The sequence below is a fragment of the Bradysia coprophila genome (genome assembly GCF_014529535.1).
Source record: "Bradysia coprophila strain Holo2 chromosome X unlocalized genomic scaffold, BU_Bcop_v1 contig_173, whole genome shotgun sequence".
In the NCBI taxonomy this organism is placed as follows: domain Eukaryota; kingdom Metazoa; phylum Arthropoda; class Insecta; order Diptera; family Sciaridae; genus Bradysia; species Bradysia coprophila.
Genome location: NW_023503302.1, coordinates 5,614,352 through 5,632,931, shown reverse-complemented (window position 1 = coordinate 5,632,931; position 18,580 = coordinate 5,614,352). Strand labels below are relative to the sequence as shown.

General features: G+C 34.1%; 1 protein-coding gene across 3 annotated transcripts in view; it reads left to right on the top strand.

Annotated features, from left to right (window-relative positions):
* The window catches only part of LOC119068092, a 39,351-nt gene extending 23,895 nt beyond the window's left edge, over positions 1-15,456 (top strand). For all 3 annotated transcript variants that reach the window (XM_037171511.1, XM_037171510.1, XM_037171509.1), the window contains 4 exons: positions 1,616-1,831; positions 2,329-2,442; positions 2,513-2,644; positions 13,755-15,456. In XM_037171511.1, coding sequence (XP_037027406.1) covers positions 1,616-1,831; positions 2,329-2,442; positions 2,513-2,644; positions 13,755-13,777 — 485 coding nt within the window. In that variant the 3' untranslated portion in view covers positions 13,778-15,456. The remainder of the gene's footprint in view (positions 1-1,615; positions 1,832-2,328; positions 2,443-2,512; positions 2,645-13,754) is intronic.
* The last annotated feature ends 3,124 nt before the right edge of the window (positions 15,457-18,580 follow it).

Sequence of the window (18,580 nt, the reverse complement as noted above, 5' to 3'; positions counted from 1 at the left end):
TAAAGTATTTCGCACCGAGATTCATAGAACGGTTTATGCCACGTAGGCATCTAAAGTTTGCAAATTTTGCATATTATGATGTTGAGTGGCATAAAATCTATTACTTCGTTTCTTTTGAGTGATATAAAGTCTATTACTTCTTCAATTTTAACACAAATTTTGCTGTTTTGCAATTATGTGAAAAAGCCTCTGCCGATCTACAGATCATTTTGGTCGATAGCGGATTGGCGATAGCAAAAATTGTCGTAATTTCATTAACAGTATCATAACATTCTTAGTAGAGTCTATACGAACCTTGTGAGCAATTCAGATAATTCTAAACATTTGAAGGACAAAAACCTTTAAGCCTTGACAACAAATCTATTTCAATTTGAAAAATTTCCGAAAGTGTTATCCATACACAAAAAACACGGCGGTGCATACAATGCCTACAATTGTCACGATTTTTACCTTGTAGTTCTTCGCTATTTTATTGTAAATTTTGCCTTAATGTGAGATAAGAACGGACGGGATACCTTCCACCAAAGTGATCCGAGTTCGATTCCCGCGTCAGACAATTCCACAATTCGTATTGGTAATGTCCTAAAGTTCACTCGAGCTTCATAATTTGTGTTTGGTGGCTGCAATGATGTACAAACTGAATGACTCGTATGACGTGTTCATAGGTCTAGCCTACATTTTGGCGTGGTTCGACAGTCACGTTAGGCCGGTGGTGCAGACTACACTTATTATTGGCAGTAAAAGGCTGTTAGTGAGGTTTCAAAACGAATCGAAATTAAGAAAACGTTGGTGTAAATGACATTATAGCATCAAACAATTCATTATTACTAAGAAAAAAACTCCAATGCTGAGTACGTTACAGGTGATTTTTCTATCGATAGGGGTAAATGATTACGCACACAAGTCTTTAAACAATTAAATGCTACATCAAGGGTACATGCTTCCATCAAAATCAAAAACTCTAAATATAAAAACGGAAAACACGGACATAATTGAAGGTGATCGATCAAGTCTACTTCTGCCGATTATCTTTTCGGGTAAATTTAGACATGTTGGAGCAGAACTTTGAATTTTTTTTTGGCTTTTCCAACGTTGCGTCATGATTATTACACCTACACTACTACTGCTATCGAAGTATTTGAAATTGATATTTGATTTTTCCGCTCTGATGAAACAACACAAATTAATGAAATTAAACACATAAAAATTCTATAAAAAATTTGTCCAAATATTTACCTTCGTTCTTTGTCCCCGCAAACAAATACATCATACGCATTTTATAACCTTTCATTGAGTATAACCGCCATCAACATGTTCATTATTGCATGCATCATTCAATTATATTTATATTGTGTGTGTAGTGTAGTATCTGTAGTATATATTGTGTATACCATTTTTTTTCTTTCATAATAGGTGTTGTAGCAATAAGTGTAATATCATTTCTTGTGTTTTCATTTTTATTTCTTAATGACTATCGATTACCACTCATTCTATGCCAAACCGAAAAAAAAATTCTTACAAAGTAACGTTATGCTCTGAACATCCGACTGTTATACCATACCGTTATTACGAACCACACAAGCAAACAAAAAAGTATTCCAAAATTTTATCATAGATGATGATGATGATACCGACAAAGACGGTGGATCGATATCGAGTGCCAGTCCATTACCCGCTCATGAGATTATCGAGCACATCGTTAAGTCGCCACCCGAACCGACACGAGTCAAATCACCGGAACAAATACTGATGAGGTCTCCCGATCCGGTAAATTGGACCGTTCCGTTAGATACCGGTAAAACGTTTACGGTCACTCAAAACGTCCGTGATGGTAAGTGACACTATATTGCGTATATAGCATGCTATCTGCTAGCTGGAGGTAAATACGGACAACTTGACCGTTTACAACTTGCAGCATAACTGGAATAGGGAAAATTCAAGGTCAGGTCGGGTAATTTTATGGAAATGCGTAAATTGACCTGAAACCGATATTTTCAAATTTTTCAGGTCTGGTCTGGTTTCAGGTAACCTGAAACTTTTACACAATTTTTCATGTAACCTGGCAAGGTTACAGGTCAAGTTTCATTTTATTGTAAAATTCAGAGTTTATTCACGTTAGGTCCAGATTTAGTACATCAGGTTTAGGCCAAAACTGGTTCAAGTTTCTTTCAGAAAATTTCAGGTTGACTTGATCTGTACCCTTTAAATGTATATCATAAACTATACAATGATAATACGCCACCGTGCTACCTCTAGCTAACAGATAAATAAAATTAAGGAAAATAATCGCTAAGACAATAAGGAGTTGTAATTAAATTCGTTTACCAGGGGATCCAATACTTCGCCCACAAAGTGAATTGAAGGCATCGACACCAGTGGATAAACCACCGGCTGCACCGATGTCAGCTCCACCAGAACTTGCCGAACCATTAAAAAATGATTGTTAGTATCACTTGCACATTTCCATACAATTTAAATTCCAATGAATCCTAAATGACTGCTTGATTTCCAGCATATAACGATAAATTGTCAACTGTAACTGCCATAAACAAGCCGGATGTCCGATTTGACAAGCCAGTTCCAGGTTCGACTTTACGTTGCATAGATGATCCTACATTTGATCCAGCAATTAATTCGCCATCAGGTAATCGCACGGCTTTTGATGTGTTAGAGAAAGCACGTGATCGATTTGATCGTTTTTGGGGTGGTAACAAAGAAGAAAATGTTTAAATTATAATTTATTCTTTGGTATTTTGTGCACATCTATGATATATTCGTCTTTATATATTACATTGAAACCAAATTTACAGTCATTGTGATGTGTGTGCAAGTAGTGATAAACATGTTGATAAAACGCTCTCCTTGAACTAACAACTTTCTTGAAGTTTAGACAACTTTATTCCCAGGCACTAAGCCATCTTAACAACACTGCAAACATATTTTAGAACAAACATTACACACTTTTAGTTCACAGTTTTGTTTCTTTTATATTAATATTAAGTATTATGTGCATGCATGAGTTGTTGTAGTATCATTACTTTTTTCTGAAAATTGAAAATTTCTTTGGTGACCGAATAACATCTTTTACACTTTACACATACCGATACATGATGAATGGTTCTAACAATTTTTCTGACCATTCAAATTGTTAGAAAACTTTAAGTTAGGCTGCACTAGACAAAACCGAAATTACTGCAGAGCCATTGTCTATTTTCTATGCAGTTTTTAATTACATTTTCGGAAAAGTATCGAAATTCCCACATACGTGAGTGTCAGCTGATTAGAAAGATGATGACGACGTAGGAAACAAAATGGAATTTGGATATCTTTGTTGCGCTACGGTGATACAAGATAAGCTTTCAAGCTTTCGATTGAGTAAAACAGATTAGTTACGAGCTTTTGCCAAATACGTGCACTGAATGAGAAAATCGATTCACACAAATGTGTGATTGGAAGAGATAAAGCCGGGCTCGTAACTGAAACAAATGGTGCTCTTAACTGACTTTTTACCCTAACTGCGAAGGTGGCTCGTTTCAAAATAAAGCTCGGAACAGATCACTCTTATCTGATCTGAAAATCTGAATTTTTTCAATCTGATCTGAAAATTTCTCAGATTGACCTGAAATTTTCATACAAAACTTCAAGATAAACAGATCAGATCAGTTTTTATCTGATCTGAATCTGAAATTGGGCGATCTAAATTTTCAGATTCAGATCAAATCTGATCCGAAAATTTTTCAATCTAATCTGAAAATTTTCAGATTCATTTGATCTGTTCCAACCATTATTTAAAAACTGAAAGTGAAACTAAAATATTTGCGAAAAGGGGCAAAAAATTCCACAAAGATTTGTTTGAAATAGATTGTGGAAATTGTTACCGTCACTATCGCAAATATCAGCGATAGCGCAGTCTGCGAGTCGAACTTTTGAGCTCCAAAGCTTCAAAAAAAGCTCAAAAACAAAACAAGACAAATAAATCATTCCGATTTCGGAAAATGCCTCAGATTTCATGCAATTTTTCCGTAAAAATTTAGCTTACTGGGTACGACCGTTTTTCGCAATCGGAAGTTTAAATTAAAATTGTTTAAAGCCAGGTGAATTTGTTTACAAATTTTGCGATAGTAAACACCTCCACCTGGCCTTAATAGTTATGTTACTGAGTGATTTAAGCTTCTCTTTTAGACATTTTGAGTGTTTTAACTCAGTGACGAAAAGTGAAACTTTCGTTGACTTTTTGTATGTGTGCTCCTCGGAGGCATAAATAACTATTTTGTCCGTAAATGTTCACTTTTCAATGCATCAATTGATAGTCTTTTACATTGCTAAGGATAAAAAGATGATAATGAGAGCTATGTAATAACTAGTTATGTATCACTAGTAAACTTTTCATTCCGATTAATTGTGCTATTAGAACGATGTTATTGAATTGCGTATGATTACAATCAATGGTGCAAAATTCTATGCAACAACTTTGTTAGAATCAGAATAGACAATCTACAGCACTGCTCCTGGCATGTATGGACACTGAATTGGAAAGTGTCAAATTTGGAGTGATTGTTTGTATTGTACGTTTTAACTGTGAACAAGTAAAACAAGTAATTTATCTTTACAAAAGAAACTCATACTATGATTTCATCAGTCTCCAAATATTTTCTATGTTCATGCTAGTTGCGGTGCTGTGTTACAATCCATTCCAAAGGCTTTCAAACTACGTGAAATATGACAAAATATCGTAGGCTCAATGCATTTCGATTTGGAAAATTAATTTCATCAAGTTTGGTCGTTGTAAAAAGTGATGGAAAATGTGACTTTTCTTCCATTATTTTCGAAACCAAAAACCGAAACCGAAGAAATGACTTGTAAATTTTGACGAAAAATTATGGGTTGTATTAGCTGAACCCATAATGTAGAACCTGTCCAAATGACCTACTCACACAAAAACTGCCATTCCGTTAACAAAATGTCAATTTCTGACTTTTAAATTGTTTGTAATTCCACACCGGTATAAGAAACCACTACGTTTCTGTTTAATTTCTAGTTTATAAACTGGATCGGTTCTGTGTAAAAAAAAGACCTAATAAACAACCCGCATTGATAATTATTGAGATGAATTTGTGCGGTATATGTCTGGTAATTTGTTAATGGTGACCTACCCCCATTTGTGTATAATATATTTGGAAGAATTTTACCTTCAGCTATATTGCTTTCGTATACATTACGTGCGTACATTGAATTAATATTTCTATATTTGATTAACCCAAAGATTCTCCAAATTACATATTTTGGCTAATTTGTGTTGTATGAGGTTCCCTCTAATTTTCCGCTCGGATAGCTATATCGGTATACACAGCATAGAAGTGGATGTGCGATAATTCCGCTGTGCCGCATTTTCCTTTACAGGTTCACAAATTTTGACTGTGATACCCAATTTGTCCACACAAAACATTCCATGTACATATCCACAGACAACATGTTTAACCCACATGTCGAACACTTTCACCCTAAAGCTTCGAACTCTAGAAACAGCCACTCACACTCTCTGTCACACATACACACAAATGACATTTACATAGTTCACCGACTTTTTCTTATTATAATTTAGATGGTAAATTCCCGAAAAGAAAAAAAGTTCAACGAGAAAAAAAAACACAAAGCAGTTACACATTATGACCTCTACTATTACGTTGTCGGTTGTATAATGTATAATGAGTTGTATACACAGGTTATTACTTTTCCTACAAAGCCAACTGGTTTTTGGAATGAGGAATGAAAACAATTTCGGGGTGGTTTGCGTTGCAAACACCAACATTCTTGATAGGGTATTTTGTAGGTGGTATTTCCGTCCGAAAGGAAAACGAACGATAAAATAACATTAACCGCAAATAACAACAACCGACAGCCCCATAATGTAAACACAAAAAAAAATTCTACATGAGCACGTAAAATTACGCATCTATGTACTGTGTCCATCATAACACATCAAACTCGACGATAAGAAGACGAGAATTTGGAGAAATTTTTATCAATTTTTATTTTCGCGCGAATAATAGTAAAACGGGAAAATATATTGCAGCAACAAAGTTTCTGCAATTTTGCCAATTATGAAAATTTTTGCGCCCTTTACCGTTATTTCACTCAATTTTAATCAATATGAGGAAAATATAACGGTAACGGCATAATGTTAAACCAATGCCCTCTCTAGCAAACAAACTTCGTTTTGACGTTGTAAAAATACCACCTTATTCCTTTGTTTGTAGAAGCATACACTACTGACTGATTTGTAATTTTACATGTAAAATGCAAAGGCTACGCTGCATTTTTACCACCTTGTGTAGTTGGGTTGCAAGTGAAGGTATTGGGTAAACCCAAATTAAACAACGTTTTAATATACAACAACATATACGTAGGAAAACCTTACCAGAGAAGTTGGAAAAGTATTTTGCGAGGTAGAAATTGAGATTTTTGTTTTTTTTTCTGGGGTGTCTTATAGAAATGAAGACTTCAGTGCGAACGCTCGAAACTATATTGATGAATTGAAAGGCCATCAAAAAGTAGCTCCGATACAGAAAGAATAAAAACAAAGTTGTTGGGGGGGTAAATCTTAAGTAAAAAAATAAGCTGAGCTGTGAGATTGTATTAATGCTTCAGCGTTAATCACATCTGACCAGCTTTAATGCACATTGATTTGAATTTGAATCTTATATAATCGCGTGTTTCGCCAGTAATTTTCCTTTATTTTGTGTCCCCTGTGGTGTGCCAGTAAATGTAACATCAATGATTGAAATTATTCACTTTCGAGAAATTTATAACTTTCATCGTCGTAATCCTATTTCAGTTCATTCTACGCATTCCACATGTGATATCTACGCCACCTTACATATTTACAGGTATGCAGTGTATCTCATGTGGAACGAATTGAATTAACATAAACAACTACTTGGGGCAATTCCAACCACTTTTGGTGATTTGAGACCTCCCCCCCTAAAAAGAAACACATTAAAAAAATACATGGAAATGGCTTCAGCTAATAGTAAAAACACCATCGACACTGCATACCTATGGGAATATGTAGAATTTTCTGCCGGACTGTATTTTTCTTGCATTACTTCGGACACGTATGGTCACTACGTGTGATACGTATAATTATACGTACTGTTCGTGACTGTTCGTGTCGGTCGTATGTTTAAGTTTATTCGTTTAGACGTACATGTCACACGTAGTCTGGCAGCCAGTTATACGGACGCTGACTTTCCTATCAATATGAGGGCAATCTCAGCCGTTTTCATCGTTTGCCCTTAAGAAATGTAACTTTGCCAAAAGCGATAGTTTAAGTTCTTTTCTTCACAATATTAACCAACAAAATAGCGTCGGTTGAAATATTTGATTTTGTTGGGTATCCTTTATCGCTTGATTCCATCATCACTCTGTTCAACTAGCTCCTCTAGCCCCTTTCGCAATGCAAGACAATGAGGGATGACAGTATAAGCAAAGAATGAATGGTCTTGTATGTCGAAAAATAGGTTTTAGGTCATTTGCCACCGATAAGTAATTTTCTCGATTGTACCTTAGTGTACCTTAGTGTCTCTAATAATATCTTTTTGTTTCCCGACACACATTCACACCCGTAGCAAATTAAATGTTAAGACATTTGAACAAGAAGCCATAATTTAGAACTTAACTAGGGTGGTTCTAACGAAAAAGTAATGATGCCACAAGTTTAGTTTCTTCCAGCTACACAAGCCACTGGTGTGGATTTTAAAGTTTGTAAAATCGACCCACCCTAACAGCATTTCCGGTCTTATTACACCGTGAAAGCTAATACACATAAGTTTATGTAATGAATCAAAAGCAGTCAAAGAAACTTTTTAACGGGAGGGAACATAAAGCTGCGTAGATTAAAACAGTAAACTGTTATCAGTGTGAATCTCCTTGTTCGGATTATATTTCATCCATAGATTTATTCGTCTCCGATATTAGAGTAGTAACATTGGTAGTAACTTGACGAATTAGTATTTTGTATTCAATAAACTAAATGTTAGAGGTTTCGTCTTGCAATTTTACTTAATATTATTTCGTACAGCTCATGAATTCATATAACAAATTAAAATATTTCATTTCGACTTTTAATCAGATTTAGAATTTATAAATTTAAATAAGGCCACATTTAAATCAATAAACAGACAGTGATAGTAAAATTTTATAGCGTATAACAGTATGTAGCATATTAAACTAATAAATAGATTTTGAAAAGAATTTTTAATAAAACAAAACAATAAATTTGCTAAAAATCAATATAGAAGTGCACATACGAAAGGTATTTACAAAAAAAAGAATTAATTAATTAAAAATACAAACAAAAAAAATCAACTGCTGATGTAAGTCATATTTTATAATAACACATTCACCGACGAGGAAATGAATAGAATTACACAATAATATTGAGATAATCAAATATGCTTGGAGAAATGGGACTTCCGTCCACAGAAAAAAAATGTTTTCTTTTAGAAAAGTTTGATTTTATTTATACCTTCTTGGTTCAACGATTACTTTGGAACAATTTTTCTTTTGTTGTTATTGACATTTTGTTGCATGAAGTTTTTTTTAGCTCTGCAATAGTTTGCGCCTTAAGCACAACGGAAAATTATATCTTAGATTTCTGTATTTTTTATTCACATGATTTAAGCCAATTAGGAATATAAACGATTACTACGCATGTAGCAAACTTTTTCGCCTTGAACGATACGGACAAATACGTCTCAGTCCGTATTTTTAGTCCTTCATATTATCAGAGACATCGAACATTTCCTTTTTGACGAGTGTGACGTTCAAGGCACTGTGTTAAAACAATTCCTTAGTTATTTTACTGACCGTTTTTCGTGGATTCTAACAGTAAACAAAATCGTTCGCTAACGATTCACTAAAAAGCAACAAATAAAATGCTAGTGTAGACGTCTTCCGATTTTATATGCTAGACCTTGTTGGCTTTAATCACTCGCCTATTTAAATTGATACGCAACAAGAACTTATTATACATTTTTCCGTTTTCTTCCACTTCCATTGCTATTAAGAAATTTAAATCATTGGGTAATTCGTGCCGCATTAAGATGTTATATGATCAAAGAGACATAAGTAAAGGAAACGACAAACAGACCCCAAGCTCTCTAGCCCTTAGACCATAAATTGGGATATTGCCCAGACCACAAATTTTCTGTATCCCTGGATCGACATTATTATGATTAGTTAAATAAACAAACGGGACACATCACTTTAGCAAATTATAAGACAACCGTTTCAAATAGACTGACGATGTCAATAAAAGTTTTTTTTTGGTAGAACTTAACTTAGGAATTTCATGCAGGGCAGCGATGATCGTAAAAGCATTAGTGGAATATCAAACATATTTCGACGAGACATATGAATTCGAAATCTTATTAATTTTCTATACACATAGAAAGACACACATACACTTCACACGAACAATTACAAATCACGAGTCACACTTCAAATCTTGTCTTAGGTTGATTCTTTTTCACTATTCGAAAGAACCGAGCCAAAAAAAGTAATTTGTCTGAAAAATTCGATTCACAATTTTTTTTTCATTTTTTCTTTGCCGCTGATGATCAGCTTCATCGACTTGACAACTCTAAAACCCCTGTTTTATTTAAACGTTTTAGAGCCACTTTATGAAATCCGGCGATTCTGAAATTGATTGAATATTAATCGAATATTGTCTTACATATCACCTCTACCATTAAAACAGAGAACCAATAATGTTTCGAACATATTTCTCCCGCCAGAGGAAGCATCGGTAAAAAATGACGTTATACTCAATTTATAGGCAAACATTCCTACATTTCAATTCATTCATATATTCGATACATCCAATCTGACAGCGAAGTACCACGTCTGGTATATATCTGTACAGGCCCGAATTGGTCGTGTTATAATTTAATCGGTCGTGTTTTCTTGTCGCTTTTTTTTAAATTTTTTGTATTTTTTTTTAGTTTTTTAGAATCGTTTGCTAATTTACACATGCGTTAAGGACCAGCTGGCCAATTCAATTCAGAACCGCCCGCAAATCCAGCCGAATGTTGAAACTTTGCGATCTTCGCCTCCGTTTCACCTGTTTCAAAGAGGGAACATTCTAAAAATCTGAAATCAAAATGAAAACCTCATTAGTCACGGCACACATTCCACTCATTATCTCAATTTCAAATTACTTTTTCGAACCATGAGCAGCGTTTTCAGTATTACTTAGAATTGGCCAATTCGATCCAGAATCGCCTGCATATCCAGCCAAATTTCCAAAATTCGTGGTCTTCGTTCGTCTCCATTTGCAACGTCTCTCCAACGGCCCACTGATGCCCGAGTAAAAAAAAAGTTCTCACAAATGTCTAAATCGGATGGTTTCTTGCGAACTCGATTCGATCAACATAATTCTAAATTCGGACTGTGAATTCGGGTGATTCCAGAAGGGCAGTTTTGATTTTTGTATTATAATTCCTGGGTTGTATGCCCTGGAGAGTCTTTTTCGAGCCAGTTCGGTCCTGTAATCCCTAAATCGTTTCGAACATAAATTGTTTTTGCATTATATTCGAACAGGTTGGTGATTTAGTGGCCCCCACAAAAAGACGATATTAGTAATAAATAACATTGAATTGCGATGATGGCGGCATATCTTTCAGCATCAAGTGTAATTTACACGCATCTCTTCAGTTTTTTTCTGATCGATATCGGTATAAAATGAGAAACGAAAGAAGATCTAAAATGATTTTCTAATTACTTGGTGAAATGGCGTTCTTGTAAGTTTTTGGAACTCATTCATTATATCACGAAAAAAATTAGTTTGGAGACTTCTTCACTTAAAAATCATTCGTAGATTTCATGCGACGCAACAGTTCAATTTTGTCTTTAAATTCAAAGAAATATCAATTAGCACTACGTTGATGCGTAGTTTACATTTGGGCGTTTAAGTTCTGGTTTCGATGTTTACGTTGTCCTTTCAGAAAAAAGGAAACGACAGGTCCGTTCTAAGTTGGAACTTCTAGCTATATGTGTCAGTTTTGGTCACTGTTCTTAACACTAAACAACCGACATATTGCAATACGAAAATTAAGTCTGATACTTCTTCTGAAACGTCTCACGTTTGACACCAAATCTCTTACTTCATTTGTTTTGACACGCATTAATTTTACCATATAAGAAGCAACTGGCTAGAGCTAATTGCTTAATTTGGTCTTCGTTGTCGACAACAAATGACAACGTTTACTTGTATGGTAATGTAGGTGAATGGGGATAATACCTTTCCGACTTTCCATTTTAGATCAGCGCTCTAACGGTGTCAGTACAAATTTAATTTTCTAAAAACTAAGATTGGATCGACGTAAGGAATTATCGAAAATAGATTGACACCCGAATGTATGTCACATAGTGTCGACGCACCTAGCATAGTAGTGGAACATTTCCTACGACAAATTATAGAGTAATAAATTACGACAGTGTAATCGTTTTTCAGTTTTTCATTTTTACACTTGACTTGACTTGACTTGACTTGAGTAACCAAAACTTGCTCCTGTGAGCGATCCCATGAGAACATTGGACGTGAGGAGTTTGGTTTGATTTGATTGTAAGTCAGACCCTAATCCTCCCTTTTCGTTCTCCTTGATTACATTCAAAGCACACATTAAAACGTCTTCACTCTGCCTGCTCAACTTCCACTTTTCGACCCTTATGTGTGTTCTGAATGATATCAGTGTAGGGCACACCATTCTGGTCTACTATTTTCTTATATACCACAGAGTACTTTCTGTGGTAACTAACTCAACCACCGTCGCACGATCTATGTGGTCGGACTAACTACACGGCAGTGGGGAGATGAACCAACCACCTGATTGCTCGGAAACATTTTTGTATAGAATTGGTATCGTGAAGAAAATTACCTGTATCAGGAGACTTACCAAACCACACGTCATACAAACCATTCATTCAGATTCATCGATATTTCATCGTAAGGCTATTATCAAGCGTTGGTGCGTAATCATTCTTTTGACTTTCGTATCATTCAAAAAAGCGTTCTCCAATAAGCCATTAGCGCGTGAAACGAGAGAGATAACATTAAGATCAGATATCTTTAACAGAAGATAACACAGCCAAATTTTTACATAAAGCCGTTTACACTATCGCTAGTCAAAGAAACGAGAATGCTCCCGTCAACAAACATCCGAGAAAAACTGGAAGCAAATGAAATACTCGCTGTTCCGACAGACCGCGCAACGGGAATGCTCTTCTCAACGATTCGTAAAACGCTCCACATGTGTTGGCCACACCACGTAAACAACGACACCTACATGTAGAGGATACGCTCCTCTTAGGAAACAAGCAAGAAACGCTCAAAGTCAGAGACTGCTAAGCCCTTAAACGTTACGGAAAGAACAGTTTCTCCAAGCAAGGCAAACGTTCCCTTCAAGCAATGCTAAAGAAAAACTGAAGGTTAACGAATCATAACTTTGAATTGACAGACGTCGACAACAATTAAAACCAACAACAGACCGAAACTCGAAGCGCTCAACATCACGGAAAGTCTAGAGCAACAACGAACAATTGCAAACCAATTGTACTTGTGTACGTACGAAGAGCGAAAACAAGAATAAGGCTTCTAATCGTACAGGACCATCCGTTAAGCATCTGTTTGCCAAAACTGGTATAACGGCACATCGAAATCAAAAGTGTAAATGCACAAAGAAAAACCGTGAGATTCGACACATTCAGAGAATGGTAACTTGAAAGCATCAACCATTCATTCTTCAAGTTACATCGCACGTACCGAAAACCGTTAACATATATACAAACCGTATCTGCGTCAACTGGAGTCAGAGTTTTCTCCAAACCGCGCTGCACTGTGTCCCGAGCGAATCAGTTCAGTATCATTTACGCGGTACAAACCGTATTTGCAACACGTTGACACCAGGACCAGAGCCTTCGTTCATCATCGAGTTTCACTGCTTGACCTGGATACAGCTCCGTTCGATATTAGTTTCCGCATTGGCTTCTATTTCTCGGCATTTCCTTCAAATTCATGAGTTCCATGAATTCCATTGGACAACTTGTCGAGCAAAAATGTTGGTAACCGTCCCGTTTCACCGCCTAAGTCTCCGTCCGTCGAAATTTCACTCGGGAAAAACAACAAACGCTCGCGAAAACAGTCGTACACAATTGTAAACAACTTTAACATCAAACAAACCACAAAAACCAAGAAATAACTTGAAAAACTAAGACAAATTCGACGAGCAAAATTTTTTACGTCCAGCCATTTTCACACCGCCTACTTTTTCATTCAGTTTTTCATTTTTACACTGTTTCAAAGTCATGTCGCTAGGGTAAGAAATATTACTCTATTTGACATAAGCAATATTCTGCTACTATGCCAGGTGCTTTGGTAGTGCTGATTTGTTGTTTTTTGTAATTTACTCCCTACTCTTTATTCGCCCTTACCACATTCGGATCTTCAAAGCTATTAGGTATATTTCAAAAATCATTGACACATTGGAAACATTCGGTCTAACTGACACACGCCCGTAATTTACAATGACATCTGTTTGCTTTAAGTATCTTTTTCTTTAACTTTTTCGCTTACACTTACAAATTATAGATTGATCTTTTTTGTAGTAACTGAGTCAATTAGTTTTAGCTGCATATCCGCTTATTGTTTGCCGGCTTTATTAATTTGTTGTTCTTTCTTTGATTCTTTTTTATAGCTTTAGGAATTTCGAAGGACTAAATGATGAACTATTGATTATTGGTAAACCGCATTCAACATTATAAACATTTAAATAAAAGTAAAGATGAAGATGAAAAAAAAAATTGAAGAAATAATGCAGGAAAATAAAATTAGGTTTTGCAAATAAAATTTTATATAAATTACGATTGCTATTAAACTTAGCCATTAATGAAGAGAAAAGTAGAGAAAAAAACAGACAACAATTTTTTATGGTAGATACAAAGAAAACAAAAAGAAAAAATGAAAAAAAAAATTAAATCTGTCGTAAAACTATTACTATTATTAAAATTAAAGGTTGCCATAAAAATCGTTACTTAACGAAAAAATTCAATAAAATGAACATTTCTTGCCTATATTAAAACAAAACAAATAAGTTTATTGTCTACAAAACTAGTAGTAATTCATATTCATATCTAGAAAGCATGCAATTCTGTGCGCGCACCACTTCCTATACCAATATTTGAAACATTTATATGAGAAAAAAAACAAATCGAGAATTTTTTTTATCCAAAAACTACCATCCACATTAAAGCCTTCAGTTGTAAAATATATCCAGATTGGTCGCTGGTTTAATTTTCCACATCTTTCTGTATCGAAAATCATATTTTTCATCGCTGCATACAGCGGAAAATTGACGTCTACCCTTAGCATAGGTAAAATTTTGCTACATAATTTGGACGAAATATTTCCTTAACCATCTGCCTCTATCGGTTTCAGTTCCAACATTTACTCGCTACGAAAAAACTAATCATTTTCATCAATTTTCTACTGTTGTAAGGGTGGTGAAACTTCATGCTGTTAGATGTTAATGTTAAAATATTTGAACGTTAAATTCTTGAAAAATGTTTAGATTGCCTAGTTGGTTCTCCAAAGAAAATAAGACACCTTTTACAATATAAGCAATAACATGTAAATAATGGTATCAATGCCATTTTGTGCCAATTGGGTATAACAAAAAATGAAGACTCATTACTTATACTGGCGATGTGCTTACATGGGAAGCGAGCAAAGAACGTTTCATATAGCCGATGCATTTTTCTCATTTTTCCTGAATGACTGATGGTCACTTTTACTGGTACATCTGCCAAAACTTTCAGCAGCTACGTAACTAGCCAGAAATTCTTCTTTTTCTTGGTTTGACGTAAATTTTGTGAACCGAACCGTATGCAACTATATCGTCACACTACTCAAAGAAACAAATATTTGCCTTCGAGTTGAGTACAAAATGTTCCATCGAAACTATTCTGAAAATAAGAAAGTTTCCCGCGATCAGCAGACACGTAAAAAAAATCATTGTCAATGGATTGACGATTTCAGGTGGTTTCATTTTATATCTATAGTTTTTATACTTCTTAAAACTCTGAATATGTCGCCGATTTAGACAAACATTTACGAGAATACAATGAAATTTGACAGACCACAAAAAGGATTGACTTTACGGACAATTTCCATAAACACAAAGAGGAGTTCTATTGAGTTTATCTTTTATTTTTCATGTGATTGTGTGCAACGCAAGCCGTAGGGAATAGTGTTAACTGTTAGACAATTCAGTTTATCATAGTGATTGTGAGAAAAAGGGTCATGGGTTTTTCTTTCCATTTTCGTTTTTGTAGACTTTATTTGCATTAAAGTGCTTTGTGTCGGAGTTCTATGAGGTAAATAATTGGTAAATCGAAAAATGTTTTTTTATGTGTGAAATAATCAACTACGTTAATGGATATTCGTAACTTCAACTGACGCAAAAATGCGGTAAGGACTTCCTAACGATTTTAACGTTGACTTCTTGAAGGAGAAGTAATTTATAATTTTAAGAACCAAAAATACAACCTGCCTGGCCATTAATGAAATTTTAAGATATAGATATAGAATTTTAGTGAAATTTTGAACGTTACTTGACTGTCGGATAAGGCACAATTTTAATTCTACTTCTGCAGTCATGTAACGTTCATTATATTAAAAATTCAAATTATATTTTCATCAAAACATACGAAGCATACGAACGATCTGTTACGATGGAAATACCCTTTTCGTTGTGATGCCATTTTTATTATGAGAACTCTACAAGTTTACTTGAAATTGATCCTCAATGATGGCACGTACACATCATAACACATATTCAAATCTACCAACAATAAATTGATTTTACAAACAACAACAAAAAATCAACTTCATTAATTTTTACCGAGAACAAATTAAATTTCTACTGCTAAACAGTGACGCAGAGCTTACGAGGTCGACGGGGGCAATATCGATATGAACGAGGAATAAATTTTAAATACAAAGTACTCGAACAAACATTTTTGAAAAATGCCCATCCCACATTTCTATCAGCATTCAAAGCTAAATTTATCGAAATATTCATATTAAAAACCAGCGTAGTCGACATGTGTAATATTTTTTGACGAAGTGGGTTAAAGCCTTTCTCCGTTTGTTCCCCTTTGCCACTGTCGCCATGGCCTGATGAGATTTTTAATAATTTGCCCAATCTCTTTAAAATTCATCTCTGATCGAAACTGTTACAGTAATCCGTTTTCATGTCAATGTTTTGACCATTGCCTGTGGCGATGATGTTGTCTAATTGAAAATTATCTTCTAGTTTTCAATTTCAATACGTTAAGGATACATTTCCTTACTAGTGGTAAAATATCGCGACTTCGTATTTTGAACATCGATTAGGGAAAATGTTGTCCCTAACTTATGCTGTAGCGAATTCGCTGAAAAAGCCTTTCAGCATGCGTTAGGAAAATAAAGTCGAAGCATTATAATTTGATCGATTCTACAGTGAACGTCATCTCAAATGTCTCACTGTCAAATTTTTCTGAGTATTTTATTGTGTCATTGCAAATTCACAATGACATTCTCTGAAAAAAATGACAGTGAGACATTTGAGATGTCGTTCACTGTATTCATTTTTAAATAATTGTAGTTTTTCAAGAAATCATTTCGAAAACACTACAGTATAAAAGCTTACACATGCGCATTAGAACTGTTTACTCGCGGTATACCTGCGGGTAATCCGTTCAAATGCGCGTGTATAAGCTTTTATACTGTAATGTTTTCGAAATGATTCCTTCGAAAACTACAATTATTTAAAAATGAATTAAATGAGTAGAATCGATCAAATTATAATGCTCCGACTTTAACTATTGTTGTCGTAAAATTTGATTGCGTGTTCGATAATTTTGATAAAGTTGATGTTTTTTTTGTAGAATTCATCTTTGAAGATTCCGTTTCATTTAATATTAAATCCCTATTCTCAATGCTTCGAATGTCTCTTGGAACTGACTATATTCGTTCAAATGTGCTTTTAGGTTTGAATTATATTTTTAGTTAATCATAAACATAAATAATCGAATAAAAAACAAAAGAAAAAAAAACTTAAAAAAAATGAGTGAATTTGTGCTGGTGTTGCTACTTTTCTTTATAAAAAATGTGAAATTAAAATTGGAAAATTTATTTTTGTTTGAACTTAGATGAAGAGTATATTTAAATTAAACAAAGAGAAGAAAAATGTTAAATTTATTTATTATTTTGCAATTACTACTATAGGCACTGTAACGAATGCTATACATGTTTAAACAACAAAAGTGAATATTATAACTTCTATTTGTATTTGAAATAAATAAAAATAAAGAAAAAAAATCTAAAAAAATAAAAACAAATGAAAAAAGAGAAAATATATATTATTTGCGTGTATTAATTAAAATTTAAATTTGTTATCTGCCGCAATTGTTCAGTATTCTCAAAATTATATAAAACAATTTTTTCATCATTTCAAATTTTTCTTAAGTATTTCGCTTAGCTAATGTACATTTCTCTAAAACAAAAGGCAACATATATTAAAAAGCTTTCATTGTTTGACTGATCGTCCCTTCCTTTTCTAAATGTTTAAACCGAATCATAATCTTAGCTTTTATGCTCCAGAGTTTAACTCTCTCAACTAAGCCTCGGAACAGATCCAATTCAGGTCATACAAAAATAGCTCAATCGCTTATCAAAACAGGCATGTTTGGAGATTAAACTTTGAATACTTCTATTGTAATAGCAACGATATGTTCAACGGAAAACTAGTGCGGTTAATAACAAATATTATTAAATTCGATCTTTTGTTTCTATGAAGCGGTTGAGTTTTACATGCACTGAATATGACCTGTTCCGAGAATTACTATGAACAAATCAAATTCAGGAACAATAAAATTAAATTGTCTATTGAATGGTCGATGTTCGTTACGCCAAGCGTTATGCTACCATATAAAAAACATGAACTTCTGCTTCAAAATTGGTATTTGAATCTAACTGTTCACAGTTTTAGTCTCAAAGACAGTCTTTATGGTAGCGGATATGCAATGGAAAGTAATTGATATCGACTTACATTGATGTCAGTTATATTCAATATTCGCGTTCTTTATCGAGACGATTGAGTTTATTTTCCACGACCTGTAAATTGACCGGTTCCAAACGTTTATTCCAGAGAAAGTAACAAAGATGAAACAGCTTCCTCATTCCACAATACGCCATTATTTTGAATAATTGATCGAATTCCAGAGAAGTGTAGCTTAGCTATAAATATTTAAGTCAATCGAAGCATTTAGCTGGCCTACCCAGTGCCATCTTGTGAGTAATTCGATTCTAAAAGAAAAAACGTTTAATCAAAATATATTTATTTAAAACTCCAAAAATAAGGAAACTAATATTGTTGAAGAAAATGAAAAAAAAAAAACTGAAAAAGAAAATTATAAATTGAAATAAAAATTAAACAGAAAATAAAGTGTATGCCGATATTTTAAAAATAAATTGCAAAAG